This window comes from Haliotis rufescens, unplaced genomic scaffold (assembly GCF_023055435.1).
Source record: "Haliotis rufescens isolate VD_foot unplaced genomic scaffold, xgHalRufe1.0.p SCAF_19, whole genome shotgun sequence".
Taxonomy (NCBI): Eukaryota; Metazoa; Mollusca; class Gastropoda; order Lepetellida; family Haliotidae; genus Haliotis; species Haliotis rufescens.
Window position 1 is genome coordinate 20,527,079 of NW_025963879.1, and position 16,253 is coordinate 20,543,331.

At 38.6% G+C, this 16,253-nt stretch overlaps 1 protein-coding gene across 5 annotated transcripts in view; it reads right to left on the reverse strand.

Annotated features, from left to right (window-relative positions):
• Nucleotides 1-316: 316 nt before the first annotated feature.
• The window catches only part of LOC124112858, a 37,924-nt gene continuing 21,987 nt past the window's right edge, over nt 317-16,253 (reverse strand). For 4 of the 5 annotated variants that reach the window (XM_046473027.2, XM_046473025.2, XM_046473026.2 and 1 more), the window contains 9 exons: nt 12,354-12,421; nt 11,856-12,158; nt 8,708-10,092; nt 7,918-8,016; nt 6,258-6,748; nt 3,099-3,147; nt 2,687-2,718; nt 1,302-1,593; nt 317-982 (listed from right to left, as the gene is read on the reverse strand). In XM_046473027.2, the coding sequence (XP_046328983.2) occupies nt 324-982; nt 1,302-1,593; nt 2,687-2,718; nt 3,099-3,147; nt 6,258-6,748; nt 7,918-8,016; nt 8,708-8,939 (1,854 nt within the window). In that variant the 5' untranslated portion in view covers nt 8,940-10,092; nt 11,856-12,158; nt 12,354-12,421 and the 3' untranslated portion in view covers nt 317-323. The remainder of the gene's footprint in view (nt 983-1,301; nt 1,594-2,686; nt 2,719-3,098; nt 3,148-6,257; nt 6,749-7,917; nt 8,017-8,707; nt 10,093-11,855; nt 12,159-12,353; nt 12,422-16,253) is intronic. The other variant, XM_048398979.1, reaches the window with a different exon arrangement.

Consider the following 16,253-nt stretch of genomic DNA (forward strand, 5'->3'; position numbering starts at 1 on the left):
GTTTTGAGTCTGTTGTGTACAACATCTGTTACCACGATTACTTTCAAACTATCAACAGACAACACAGTGATGTCAATGAGAGACGGGTTATCCTCATCATCATCTTCCTTAAAGTTAATAGTCTGGTGTACAACAGGGGAACACTGTGGGTCACTCACATCGTCAACAACAATGACTTCCCCTAAAAAAGTTCCAATATTTCTCATATCTATCTTGTCCATGTTGTGTGTGAATATCACTCTTCCAGGCAGTGGTCTCTTTGTCTTGGGCACATCTGTGCATATTTTGTCTGTCGATACAACGTCCATAGACTCATAGATGGCTTACATATCGACGTTACAGTTGGACGACACAGCACTGGCCGCGAAAGCATGCTCCTGCATATGAACCTGCAGCTGAATCTCCTGAGATTTTAGATCTGCTTGTAAATATTGTATTTGTTCATTAGATGATTTATCAACCTGTTCGGTGAGCTGTTTTACTCCCTTCGTAATCGTCTCAATAGCTCCTTTCCCTGCCTTTGCTATTTTATCTTTCACGTCATCTGCATTTGTTCTTATGTCATGAAGTTGTGATTTGCTCCTGGTGATTTCATTGTTTGTTGCTGTTATGTGTTTTCTCAGCTCAGTGTTTCGGCGTGTAAGTTTCTCTTTAACAAGAGGTGTCATATTGTCTAAGTTAACAATATTATCACACTGCCTGTGTTCAATACTGGAGCACATCTGACAAATGGCCGCTTTACAATCTTTGCAAAACATCTCTATCTGTTTGTCCTTGTGCCTCTTACACATGAGGCGGCGTTTGCCTTTTATTTTGATCGGATTGGACAATTCAACTAATTCATGATCACTTAGCTTTGGCATCATGTTGTGAATCGCGATGCAATTATCACAAAAGACAGCATCACAGATGGAACACCACTGTGTGGCAATTGTTTCCTGTTCTTGTTTGTTGCAAAGGTAGCAGACCTTTACCATGGTACCTGCAAGTCACATTAATGTTTCAATGCATTTCATGTAATAAGCTGGATAATAACACACATTAGCTTAATGTCATTTAAAGTGTTGTTCACTATAACGTGATAGGGCAAATCAAACAACTGGTACCAATATGAAATGAGATTACATTTAAATAATTATAAGTTTGTGACTGGACATGGTGTTCCCATACATACTATTGAATGTTCAACTAAAACCTATTATCTATGTTTATATTCGTCAAAAATGGATTTCATTGTTTTCTGTCATGGCATTTTGCAATTATGAAACTGTTTATACTCAATAAAGTCAAAATGAAGTTACCATGTGTCCCCGGTCCGAAGTCGTCCATCAGTCCTTGTATGACATGGCTTGGCTTCAGCTGACAGATCCACTCCTCTACTGGACTGTCAGGGGTGGCCAGCTTCGTAACTTGTCTGCAGCAGGGACATGTGATGGACTTGGCTTGAATTGCTTCAGTCTGTGTTTTGTTGTATGTTAGCAGACAGGACTTACAGAATGTGTGGTTACACCGAAGTGTGGCAGGGTCCGTGAACACTTCTGTACAGATGGCACAGGTCAGGTGGTGATCTGTCAGCTTCTTAGGAGTTAGCCTCTGAAACAAATGAAACAAAAATTAGTTTCAAGAGGTACACCCGCCCTGTTAAAACTTTTGTCCAGAACATATGGGAAAGGTGATTGCCGGTCTGCTTCTAAAGTGTTAAGATATATTCTATTAGTTATAAGGTTAATTCTGATAAAATATTATTACAAGTACAGTTTATCAGATGAACCAACCATGTAAAACTGGGGTAGGTTAGCATAACAATAACATATCAAAAGAAACTGAACAGTAAAAAATTGATGTGCCTTTGAAGGAATCTTTTTTCTTTAAAACATATATCCTATAAAACAACAAATGGCATATCGATAGAAAAGGTATTGTTTTTGAATGATTTGTCCTTGAAAAATCACTTAGAAGTGTAGAATAAATCGCTGTAGTTCCTCCATGAAGACCCGGATTAGAATTAGTCTCCACTCTTCACCAACCCATACTTTTATACCAATTGATCGATGGTCATGATGTCAATTACAGAATTATCTGGTCCAGACTCAATTATATACAGACCACCGTCATATAGCTGGAATATTGCTGTGTGTGGCGTTAAACAACAAACAAAGCACACAAAGATGTGTAGCTCTGGTTATTATATGCTAGGTATTGATTGCAACTTCCGTCTCTCTACATCCAATATCGACAAGCAAAAGAATCTATGCAAGTAGGACGGGACAGCAAATAGCAAACACACCACCCGGTGATACAAAGTAACATAATGGCTTAAGGAAAGTAACGTTAGACAGTAGTTTATTTATATCACAGCATGATAGGGTTAAATGTTGGAGAAAAGGTCTACAGTGACAATTATCTTTGGACAAGAAAAAGCATTTAACTTATCATGGAACTAAAATGAAACACCTCTGCATGGTAAGTTGTTGCACTTTAATTCGCTTGACTATCTGTGCCTCTAAAAGGAGAGACATCGTGTATACTGGAAACAAGGATCATTGGACAATCAAGAAATAATATGGGGTGGTTAACCTGCGTTGAAAGCATGTTTGGGGACATTTGCAAAAACAATCCTTTCAATAACATTAATTTCCTTAAGTTTCTCATCGTTATCTACCAAAATTTGTATTTTGAAATTTACCGTTTCCAAGTGGCTTTCTATTTCCTCTGCACCTAGAAATAGAAAAAAATATATTTTATCCGTCGGTGTAGGCTTTGCACACCAAACTAATTATGAAACGTCAACGCAAAAGAATAGTTAGTTATCTGCCGAAACAGATTCAACTGGGCGTAAAAGGCAAAATGGCGGTGAAAATTATATGAAAATCAGTGAGGATACCAGATGTTCGTAAAAAGGGTAATACAATGCTTAACATCTGCTGAGAGTATTTTTGGGTTGTTTGTTTTAACTGGTGACGACATGAAACGATCTTCAACAGGTGTCACCTTCGTTTTGAGGTTAACAATACATTTTCCATTTTGTTTATGTTAAAGAACAGACACTATTTTGAAAATACCAAACAGAATATTAAATAAAAAAAGGTGCTACTGACCTATATGTTGTTTCACAGGAGGCAAAGACAGAACTGCGGTTTGTAATTCCTGAAAAAAACCATACGATAGCTCTGATGAAAACAGATCAATGATTTCCTTTACTCCGAAATACATATGTGTGTGTTTGAACATGTGACAAATGTCAGATAGCATTTTACATTTACTGATTGGTTGTTCAGGGGTCACAGAAATGTAGTTTCATTTTGTATTCGTAACTTTCAAGTGATGTAAACCACCAATCTCAAATACCTCTGGTGAATATAAATGATGAACATGTAGCCTGAGCGTCCTAATCTAGTTTGTAAAGGAAACGTTTTGCTGTTGCTTTTTGTATGCAGTAATTTGATTCCTTATGGTAGAAAGGTGGGCGTTTATTATCTGACGACAAACCACAGGAGTCCATACGTTGAAGGACCTGTTGAGTGCTCCAACCTGTCAATATGCCAAGGATGCAGAAATAAAAAATTGATGTAACTACAAAAAAAGGATCTTGCTGATACACTTCGTAGAGCTCACCTGAAGATGAGTCTATCAGCATGGTTGAGTATTTGGCTAGCTTGGGCAAGGACATTTTCCACGTACACAAACTGAGGCCCTACTCAAGCCCTACTTTACCACAAATACCTTAGTCGCCTTGCACAGGTTGGTTGGGACATATTCTAACCTAGAATCCACGCAGGAGTATTTGCAAAAGAGAACGTCAAGAAGTAGATAGTCTAATTACCAACGCAGAACCAGGATTATGTGTAACGACCAGATGAAGGAGGAAAGTTAGTGCTAGGGAATAATAACAATTTGAATTCAATTGAAGTGAGTTGTGATGTTGAAGGAAAATCTTAAATTCAACATTTTGAAATTGCATTTTGACATAGTCGAACGACTACCCCATCTACCGTACTATGCAATGATTACGCATGACTTGTATGATTGCGCGACTGCATGAACGAAGCATAACCTGTGTAATTCTCGATACCGTCTTGTCGTGCATTTTCCTTGGACGCACAAGAAGGCAAGCAACGTAACCGTCAATCAGAGGTCTTAGATAATGGCAATATATCTCCATCGAAATCAGATTTCATGATGGTCGCTGTGTCGGGAATAATGCGAATCATGGTCATACTAGAGATGAGTGAGTGAATGAGTTGGGTTTAACGCTGCTTTTAACAGTATTTCAATTATATCGCGTCGTGTCAGCTTAATGTGGGAGGAAAGCCCGAAGTGATGCAGGTTTTCAGACGTTTCGGTAAAACCCATGAGCACGGGTATGGTGCTGACAAACCTAGAAACATAATCCGGGCGAACTGGGAGTCGAACTCACAATCATAGGTTTCTGAAGGGACGCAACTCTGCACAGCGAATCCAGCCATCCGTACCCACTATACTAGAGATGAAGCACAGGTAAAGGGGCAACTCACATCAAAATTGATGTCTACATCACAATCATAAAATCATATAGTATGCACGGTGACACTTAGTCTCAAAGAGCCGACATAATAATGATGAATACCCAACATACATTTGATCGCTATTCAGAGCTAAGAAGTCAATAAAGGATGAGTATCATGAAAGGTCATACAAAAGAAACGATACCTTTCATAAAAAATAATTCAGATGCTAGAAAGGTCGTGCACTACATGCATATCCTTTTTCGTAGCAGGACCTCGGAGCAGGACATTTCAATGAGCGTCATTAATCTAACGACCTTGACCACTGAAGTTATGACATTTGAGAGAAACAGAGTATTCGTTTCATCCAAACAATGATACCACTACTATCTTGGTTTTGTGGTTTTTGAAGGGAATTGAAAATATTCTAAATAATTTTAAAACTAAATTATTCATTTTATAACACTCGTTATGGAAATGTAGCAGGACGTGGAGTCATCCCACCGATGACATCCTTACCTTGTCAGCTTGCTGACGGGGTTAACCTCTTTGGTCATGTGGACAAGGCGTGCGTCCTCTGATCAGAAGGTCCGTGGTTCGAATCCCATCACGGGACTCGGAAATTTTATGGCCGCTACATTGGCGCCCAACGTGGGGCTGAGCACGTTCATATTAAATTTGAGCAAAATAAGCCTCAGTACCCTACTATGCGGCCCGGGACGTGCCTTCTGTTGACGGGGAAGTATGTAGCAGGACTAGGAGTCATCCGACCAATGACATCCTTACCTTGTCAGCTTGCTGACGGGGTTAACCTCTTTGGTCATGTGGACAAGGCGTGCGTCCTCTGATCAGAAGGTCCGTGGTTCGAATCCCATCACGGGACTCGGAAATTTTATGGCCGCTACAGAAACATGGAGTTATGTCGAGTTTTAGCAAATCTAAGAAAAAGAAGGTGAGGGGAAACGGGGCTTAACGTCGCGTCCAAGTTTATTGCATGCACGTTGGTGTGTGTGTGGCTGCTTGTTCTAGTCTGGACTAATGTCGAGTTTATAGTGCTGGCCCACTGAGATAACATGCCGCAGTTTAACATGAATACCCCACTCAGACACAGTATACTGACTCCGAGCCGACCAGTCCTTATTTTATCCCCTTAATGCCGAGCGCCAGGCTGGGTAATAACAAGTACCATCTTTTAACGTCTTTTGGTATGACGCGGTCGGGGATCGAGCCCTGGACCTTCTGCTTTCCGGACGGACGCTTTACCACTAGACCACGGAGGTGGTCAAGAAAAAGAAGAACGAAGTTGGATGTTTTTCATGAAGCATAGAACAAACCGTGTTCACGCAATATTTCAGATTTTTGTTCAAGTTTACTCTTTAATATTTTTAAAAATACAAACAAATACCAAAATCACAATGGTTTGAACAAAATAAGATGTGATGATAAGAAATCTTAGCTTCATTAAAGCTTCGGAGGTTTCAGATGAGAAGATATTCACACAGCCAGAAATTTATTTTGAGATCATTTGAAAAGTATGGTCAAAGTACACAGGTTTATATTGTAAATATCACTGAAAAACCCAAAGTCAGTCATCTGAACTAAAAGCTGTTCAAACTATATCAGAATGGAGATAGAAGTGCCATGTATTCAATAAAAACATATTTTACCATCAGTTTTGATTGACCTTTCATCTGAAATAGACCTACATTTAAAACCCAGTACATTTATCATATATGATTTATACGTTACGAGTTTTAAATGCATTTCGGTTACCTCCGTTCTTGCTGCCCCAAACATTACACACAATGTATCTGTGATGGACTTGTATTTCCCGAAAGTCATGCGAAGGGATTGAGCAAAGGATTCTTCCCTGGCCATGTATTCAAATTCTTTTGTCTTCGTCATAAACAGCTCTTCATTCTTCCAAGCATCTTCGTCTATCACACCATGTATTACACTGACAGACAGTCCGGCGTTTTCTTCAATGTGATACATGATTCTTCTGGCCAGCTGTGCACTGTATTGTAAAGAACGCCCGTGTTTGTCTTCTCCCACCGTGAATGTCAGAACTCGCATTGGCTGGGAGTCCGTGACAATACATGCATCACACAGGCGTGTTGCCGTTTGCATCTGCCACCCCTCTGCATCTAGAAACGGCATTAATGAAGGCGCCATGTACACCCACCCATTGAGTCCATCCACAAATGCAATTATTCGTTTCTTCAGTGCCTCCTCCATAACATTTTTTGTGATGATGTAAACGTCTGAAATATCAAGGTTTGGTTGGTTGGTTGGTTGGTTTGTTGTTTAACGTCGCACTCAGCAATATTACAGCTATATGACGACGGTCTGTAAATATTCGAGTCCGGACCAGTGACCCAGTGATTAATATCATGAGCATCGATCCACGCAATTGGGATCGATGACATGCATCAACCAAGTCAGGAAGCCTGACCACCTGATCCCGTTTGTCGCCTCTTACGACAAGCATAGTCGCCTTTCACGGCAAGCTTGGGTTACTAAAGACCTATTCTACCCCGGATCTTCACGGGTCGAAATATCGGGGGAAAACTATGAGATCGGGATTATGTATTCTTGTGCCTCATATTTCGTAACTGAAAGACACTGTTATTAGTCCTATATGCTACATAAAAGAACTTAAGAACATCCAATTCTGTCATATTACTATAGTTAATCTGTCCTGTTTAACAATGTTGAAGCATTCCATATTCATTTAAAATTTAAAGAAATGAAGTTATTACAAAATTTTAAAAAAGCTTGATAACTGTGGAATAATCTTCAACCAGAAGTTGTTATCCATAAAGTTTTCTTTCAACAACCCATGCTTGCCGTAAAAGGCGACTATGTTTTTCGTAAGAGGCGACTAACGGGATCGTGTTGTCAGACTCGCTGACTTTGTTGCATGTCACCGAATCCCAATTGCGTGGATCGATGCTCATGATGTCAATCACTGGTTTGTCCAGACTCGATTATTTACAGACCGGACTATTGCAAACAAACATTACATGAAACTTTCTCCATTGTCATGGACGTTATGATCATTTGGTTTGTTAAAAATATATGAATGAATTAAAAGTGCCGTCAGCCATCAAAATTACCTGATATATGTTTTAGTCGATCAGCCAAAAGTCAGTTCTAACATATCTCTGTTTCCATTGAGATAATTATTGGTTCATATATAGGTACTATGAAATGATCCCTATGCCATGAGTCTTTTTTGTGCCTGCTTATTCCAATTAATCATCACAAAATCAAACATATCAAGTGCATTAGAACAAATAGAAAATAACAAGCATCAGATGTCCAAATAGTGTATCTAACTGTGAGTATGTAGTATGTAATATCATTAAACGTGTCAGAATGTGTACGTCTTTAGGGTGGATATTCTCTTGCACTGACAGTCTATATTTACCTGGTGAAATGTTACTCCTGTCTGCAGGTTTGCTCTTTGTCAAAATCTTGATCTGCTCATCTTGGGTTAGTTGCAAGGATTTGACTTCCCATCTGCAACCTGAAATAAGTATTTTCTCATGTGTTTGTCTTTTTCCATCCATGTCACATCTCCACATCAATCATTTTCGTTAAACACAGTACACGTAGAAGAAAAACCTTTTCTGTTTTGAATTTTGATGTGGGTTCGTTGATTAAACACCGCTAATAACATTTTGGCTATCAAAATTTAGAAACAAAACAGGTGTATCTCCATTCTACCATGACTAAAATGCGGTTTTGTTTAAACGGAATTGTACGTGTTCACTGCAGTCGTGCGGTTAGAAGTGGTTATCACTCATTAACCACTTCAAATTTAGTAATATAAAATATATATTATCTTCCTTTATGAGTGAGTGAGTGAGTTGGGTTTAACGCCGCTTTTAACAGTATTCCAGTTATATCACGGCGTTTTAGATTAATGTGGGAGGAAAGCCCGAAGTGATGCAGGTCTCAGACGTTTACCATTTTGGTGAAACCCACGAGCACAGATGTGGTGCTGACAAACCTAGAAACATCATCGGGGCGAACCGCGATTCGAATCTACAATCATAGGTTTCTGGCGGGTCCAAGGGACGCAACTCTGCACAGCGAATCACGGCGCCTTAGACGACTGGGCCACCCACGGCCCCTGTTCCTTTATGATGTTTCAAATGTAGATACTTGTTTGCAAATATTATATTATCATTGTCAGAAGGGTTTTGATACAGTACCTGAAGAGACAATATCTAAATCGTCGGAACTGTAAAATGCATCAGGTTTGGCACAAGAATTGATGATCATGGCTTCATCTGATACATAAGGACTTGAGCCTAGTGAACTTGCAATGCTATCATCAAGCTCAGTCTCATTATCAAGGCTTGATGGAACGGAATCCGTGTCACTCATTGCGAACAAATTCTTAATGTGTAGGTACCAATAGTTTATAGTGATTAGTCCTGACATACACTCATCACCATGGCCAATTCCTAGTTTCCGTTTTCTGGTTTATTTCTTAACCATCTGGTCTGCTCATGGCATCGTTCTGCTATGGCACATAATCGTGTTAGCCATTCCTGTCCACTCATTCTCTTGATTATGTTGTCTTTAATTGTGTAGGTTCTGGGTCCTTGCTTATCATGGAACACAATGCCTTCAAAGTAACGAACAGCTACTTCTAACACATATCTGTTGTCATCTTTTGGAACCTTATGGAATTGGATACATATAAGATCTGAAGGTGCCTTGCTGAAAGTACAGTCTTGGTTGAGTACACACATATCATTCTGAACTTTGAAGCGAAGCTTGTTGGTTAAAACTTCACGGTTAACTGGGTAAAAGCCTTTGCTTTGTGGCACTTTAGATTCATATTCTTCATGTTTCCCCTTGTTAAACAAATGCTTTTTTTCTTCTATTCCTAAATAATAAGATCCTCCTTCAGCAAGTTTTGACATAGACGTTATGATATCTTTGAGCTTCAAATGATTCCAAACACGGTCCACGATAGTGTTAACGTCACTCTCAGAAAGCAGTGGCATATGTGACTTTAATTCAATGGATCTATTTTCATTTAAGGTTCGTTCCTGTAGTGAACGTGTTGTGGAAGCAACTGGTTCCACTTTATGTGATAGAATAGACAGTAATTGTAGAGAAGTTGGGTTTATGTTTTCATGGTCTTTGCGGATCTTTGTATTAAAATCCACAGTGGCCACACCACATACAGAGTTTACATGTACTACGATGAACCCTGTGTAACATTGAAAGTGGTCAATTTCACACAACAGCTTTCGCTTATATGTATCGGTGTACACTTCCCCCGGTTCAAGCAAGTGCGTAAATGTATCATTTACAAGTTCATCAAAATATTCAAGGCATCTATCTTCTGTATCAGTCCCATCAACATGGAGTATCAAAACCCCTCCTCCGCCATTTCGTAAAGCTGACACTCGTTTGGAGATATCTCGGCAAAGCAGTGTCTTGTCTGATTTTTGCTTGTGTTTCTTTATCTTATCTTGTACTTGTTTGAAAAGAAGGCGATGTCCATGGATCAAGAACAACCTCTTGACAGGCTTGATTTTTTTATATTCAATATCAACTTCCTCGCACACTCGGCATAAATCTGAAACAAAACAAAGTGATTAGGGATCGAACATTCTTTTTTGTGGTGTGATGGGGGATGGGTATTTGCAGAAGATATTGCAGAAAATTTAGTTAAAATAACCAGGAACTATTTTTTTATTTTAGGCATTCACACTGGTGGTGTATAGAAAATAATTGATTTAACCAACCGTTTCATGGTATACACATTTAATTGAACTAGGGATGACAAAAAGAAGCTTAAACCTGTTGGATTTTGTTTATAACCAACTAAAGGAGTAGACAGGCGGTGGTCTCGTAGACATTCATCATTGCATTCATAAGTCCTGTGTGAATGCATTAATGAGACTACATGAAGTTTGAAATAAAGTTGCTGCAGCCAAAATATTTCTATAGCTGAAAACAAACTTTCGAGTTGTTATCATGTCTCTATGTTTATTTACATATGTACCACATTTTTTTGCCCACGCTTGATTGCTATAAGTGGTAAGACTGTTGTGCGGAAGCCAAAAATGGAACCAATTAGTAACCTGAATATACAATTACATGAGTTTATAAAGAATGTCCTATACATTTCCTTATTTTGACATTCCCTATGTTCCCGTGTTTTTAGGTGAAGAATTGACTTGTCTTTGCATGTGTATATGACGGGTTGCACCCTCACCTTTTCGCAAACACCTGGTACCGTCACTACTTGATATTGATTCATAAACACATTTCTGGTAGTCGGAATCGTACAAAGGCCTTTAGCAGAGGTTTTTTTATGATTGTGGAAAAGATTCTGTGGCGTTCCTTGTAAGTTATTCCTCTTTCTTATCACGACACCGATACAATGCTTTTAGTAAAACATTCTTTATGATTAGTGAAACGGTTTTTGTAGCTACATATGTAATGGTGATATCTTCTGTGATTCTAAACCCTCGAGTCAACGGGGTAATCATATAGCATGTCTAATGAAGCGCACGTACAATATCCATGAATGATATATCTGTGCCAAAATATAATGGAGTGCTTATACTTGCCCAGTTGGAATGAAGACATTAATACAAATCCTTACTTCTCTGCAGACCTGAGTTTCATGAATAAGATCATAATAGCTAATGACTACCCACTTTCACAGTGGAAAAGGACACCATGACATTGATTCTATAGGCTCTCTTTAGGTTTTTACCAAATATAAATATGCACAGCTGCGTATGTCTTTACAGAAGACGACTGAAAAGTGAGACATAAGGAACAAATAGGTTTTGAATCATGTTGCCATGGAATTTATATTACAATGCATGCCATGGTTTTTACAAACCTTTGGTGATAACTGGGGGCGCTCATTCTGCTTAACTGCAGTATTAGATTTATTAAAAAAATTATAAAACAATACCACCACATAACTCATGGCTACATGACCTAATACTGGGGGTCATGGTGATAAATGCCAGTAAAGATACTCTAGAATAGGGCCTTCACAACTAATTTTGGCTTGACTAAAACTGAATCTGTGGAGAACGTTTCTTTGCAAGACATGCAAATCACATGCATGTGATCCCAGTTGATGTTATTAATTTGTCGATATTGTAACACCTGTTAGTGAAATGCTCAACACAAATTGCTGAGTAGTTCTCATACATATTTATTTCAATGCGGCTGCTGGATTCGCACATCTTAACACAATTACGTGTCAATTCAGCTTAGTCTGGTGGTTTCTGAGAAGATGTTAAGAGACGCCCAGAACTCTATCTATACAGCTCACTTGGCTTTCGTTCTGGTGAGATAGAAATAGTAACTCACCGGATTCGGATTCAGCCTCTCCGGAAGTGGTCGATTCAGCCTCTCCAGGTGTAGTCGGTTCAGCCTCTCCGTGTGTAGTCGATTCAGTGTCTCTGAGTGTAGTCGGTTCACCCTCTCCGGGTGTAGTCAATTCAGCCTCTTCGGGTGTAGTCGATTCAGCCTCTTTGGGTGTAGTCGATTCAGCCTGTCTGGGTGTAGTTGGTTCAGTCTCTCCAGCTGTAGTTGATTCAGCCTCTCCAGGTACGGCCAATTCAGCCTCTCCAGATATTGTCGATTCAGCTTCTCCAGATGTGTTTGCAGCACCTTGAAGTGGTAAATTGTTAATGTTCCAGACTAGTTTATATGTTTTCTGTTACAGTCTTTAACTATGGTTATCATAGAGTTGATTGTAAGTGATCAGGATCGATTGTAACACATATTGTTTTGTGCTTTCGTTCAAGGTTAATTGAAGCAGAAACATCAGAATTTTTAATAAAAGGGAAATAAGATCATACCTACCTTGGCTGTTTGTACTCATGGCGATATATCATATTGATCTTGATCATCGACAGTAATTAGAGATTATGCTGAAAAAGAATATGACAATAAAAATTCTGTTCTTATTATAACCAAAAATAGCTTCTTTAATTAAGTGGATCTCGCCATCTTGAATCTGTTGTGATGGTCTGACATTATTCATTAATGTCCTTACAATTACCAGGGTGTTATATACTGTACTGAATATGTTTACCTTCCATCTGTTTAAATATTCCCATCACACACATATAATGGTATATATTTTGTTGTCACATAAAAACCAGATGCATTGAGTCTGATCCAAGATTGTGTGTATGACATAAAATCATGTGCAAATCAAAGCAAATGTATTTAGATCTTTTTGTCAAATAGATACAATGACCATTGTACAATTCCAACTATATCATGAGCATGTGATCATAAATCTATTAAATACCTATGATACCAGATGTTTGCGAGGATTATCCTGTACCAACATTGGCATCCATCACATTCACATGCAAAAGCAAGTCAATTGTTCATATGTGTTCTGTTACACGGGAACATTCGGTTCAAGTCAATATGACATATGAAAAAACATGGGGTAAATCACAGACTAATTTGGAAAAACCTCAACACCTTCCTATTTTTTTTATTTGACTGGGGTCTAATTAAATCCACACTAGATGTATGATAATATATATCCTACCTCCTAAGTTATATTTACATGTCATTTTAAATAATAATGGTGGGTATTTATTTAAAATACATTTCTTTTGAAGGTGTTCGTAAAAAGGGTGAACATGTCCTGACATGTCCCAGAGTGATTAAATACATTTTGGAACATTACTGTTGTTTTGTTCCCCATGGGGACCCGGGGTAGAATGTGTCCTTAGTACCCCATTGCTTGTCATAAAAGGCGACAAATTAGGCAACCCGTTTGCCGTGGGTTTGCGCCCCTGTGTCGATGGAGGAAGGTAATATGGTTGAGGGCCTTTGTTCCAGGAATTGTGATTAGGAACTTTGACCCTAACATCACCTGGACTGGTGGAAAGACGGGTTCTGTCAATCAGCTGGTCATGTCAAGCCCTGTGTTGGAAACTTGTTACTTTAATTTTCTACATGATATTGTATTTGGGCTTTGAATGTTAAGCTTTATAATAATACGTTTGCCTAGAGACCTATGCCAGAAGGCGGTGGCTCACGGGCCAACCTGTTAATGTTAATTTGGTAGACAAACATAGCTGTTCATGCCGTATTTACTGGAGTATATCGCCCCTGTATTTCTTGTGTTTGCATGTTGGGTATCAGCAGCTGTGAAACAATGTCTTTGCTGACACACCGTGGTGGGTGGGGGCAGGGGTGGCGGGGGTGCTGAAACCTACCACCTACACCTCTTGTTCTGTTATTAGAAATGACAAAAAGAAACATATAGCTGATGAAACTATTCCTCAGTCTTCTGTGAGCCCACACATCCATAAACTATGGTTTTAATGATGACTGTATACAAGCTAGGAAGTGTAGGAAGAAAGCAGAGAAATACTTTTGACATCATCCTTCTGTTCATAATTCAAATAATATAAAAATCAATAAAGCCAAGGCTCGGCGAACTTTAAAACACTATAAAGGTCAGAGTTGGAAAAACTATGTTTCCAAAATAAACTCACGCACGCCTATGTCAATGGATCAATAAAATCAAAGGCAAAGGTTCCAAATCTAGTATTCATCATCTCATAGAAGACAATTATTTATTGACTGCAAAATCTGATATTGCAAATAAATCTGGTGAAACTTTAACAAAACACTCTTCTTCATCTAATTATATTCCAAAATTTCAGAAATACCTAAAACAACAGGAGAGGTAAAAAGTGAAGTTTAATTCTGACAATGGCAAAGATTATAATGAAGCATTTTCACTACATGAGCTACACACTGCCTCAGCTCAAGCTCATGATACTGCAACAGGAGCTGATGATATCCATTATCAGCTCTTAAAACACTTGCCTGAATCTTGTATTGAAATGCTACTGATTATTTTTGATGATGAAAGGGGACATTTCCTCCTTCATTGAGAAATGCCATCATTGTTCCTATACCAAGGTCGTTAACTAGATTGGTTCGTAAAACCATAGAGTTCATGGTTACTAATCGTTTGGAAACCAACAATCTAATCAGTGATATCCAATTCAGTTTCCGAAAAAATCAAAGTAAAATTGACCATTTCTTTCGTTTAGAATCATTCATTAAAAATTCTATGGTCCACAAACAATATGATGTAGCTATATCTGGAAAAATCTCATGATACTACTTGGAAGCATGGAATTTTAAAAGATTTGCATGATTTTTTGTCGCTGTTTTTAACACTCGGGCAATTTCAGGTTTGTGTTGGATCAACCCTGTCTGATCTTATAATCAGGATCAGGGGGTTCCACAGGGCAGTATTTTGTCTGTCACATTGTTCAGTTTAAAATAAAAAGTCTATCAAAAGTATTAAATGACTCAATTGATGGTCCATTGTTTATGGTTGATTATAATATTTCATGCTGTTGTTAATATATGCTTATGAGAGAATAAATTGTCTCTCAAGAATGGCTTTAAGTTTTCACAGACCAAGACCAATTGTATACATTTCTGTGGAAAATATAATCCCCATAAAGATCCTGAGGTATTTTTTAGATGGCACTCCAATTAAGACTGTAAAAGAAGCCAAGTTTCTGGGATTAATTTTCGACCACCATTTGACGTTTTTACGCCATATTTAATATCTAAAGACAAAATGCCTAACGGCGCTAGATTTGTTGAGAGTTGGGGCAGGGATTGGACAACTCTCCTTCACTCGATAATTACTAGATAATAGATAATTAATCCACTCTAAATTGGACTATGACACCATTGTGTATGCTGGATCTTACACAAGATTCAATACACTTAGATTCAATCAACCATCAAGGATTAAGACTATGTCTTGGTGCTTTTCGAATTTCTCCTGTTGACAGCCTCTATGTCGAAGCTGATGAATCTTCTTTGAAACAACGCCGTACTAAATTGTCTCTTCAATACATCGCTAAATTGCATTCTAATCCTTCCAATCCTGCTTATGACTCCGTTTTTCATCCTCTGAAGAACTGTTTCAGAGGAAACAAAAGTTGGTTCCACCACTTAGAATTAACATCAAATACCATATTATTTGTGCTTATCTAGATCTAGATATTATCTATCCATATCGGCTTTTGTCTACTCCTACCTGGCAGTTAGTGAGGCCAGAAATAGACATTTCCCATGTCACGAAACTGCAGTTTTATGGGGTTGTAAATACGCAGTACACTGCATACATACTGTCACGTGAGCTTTCTATGTGAGACTATGGGTCGTATCATGTACATTGTAAGAGTCTATCTCGTAGCCCTTGCCAAAGTGCATATTCTATAATTGGCCACATCTACAGGCCAGTATGTCATGGTTCTGATTATGTTGTGTAATCATTCCATATCACCAGGCACTAACGTGGCAATGCAATAATCGGAATGAATTAAATATCTAAACCATTTGAATGTGTGTAGTGGTGTGCACCTACGCATTCAACTCTATTAACATTTTCTGTCATGTACAGTGTTAGCGCAATAACGAGCGTGGTCCGTGGAGGCGACAGTGTGGGGATTGAATAATCGCCTAACAACACTTAATGTAACGGCTATACAATCTATATGTGTAGCCAGAGAGAGGGTAGTGTTGTTCCGTGTGAAGCTGAAATTCAAATAACTGGAAATGCAACATGAGGCAGACAAAAAATACTATTCTAGGTAGAGCAAGCATTAATAGGCTATATAATACGTTGAACTCAATATCCTGCAAAGCAACCACTGGGGTTCTCGGGTGGGAATACAACGCCTCCCTACCCCCATA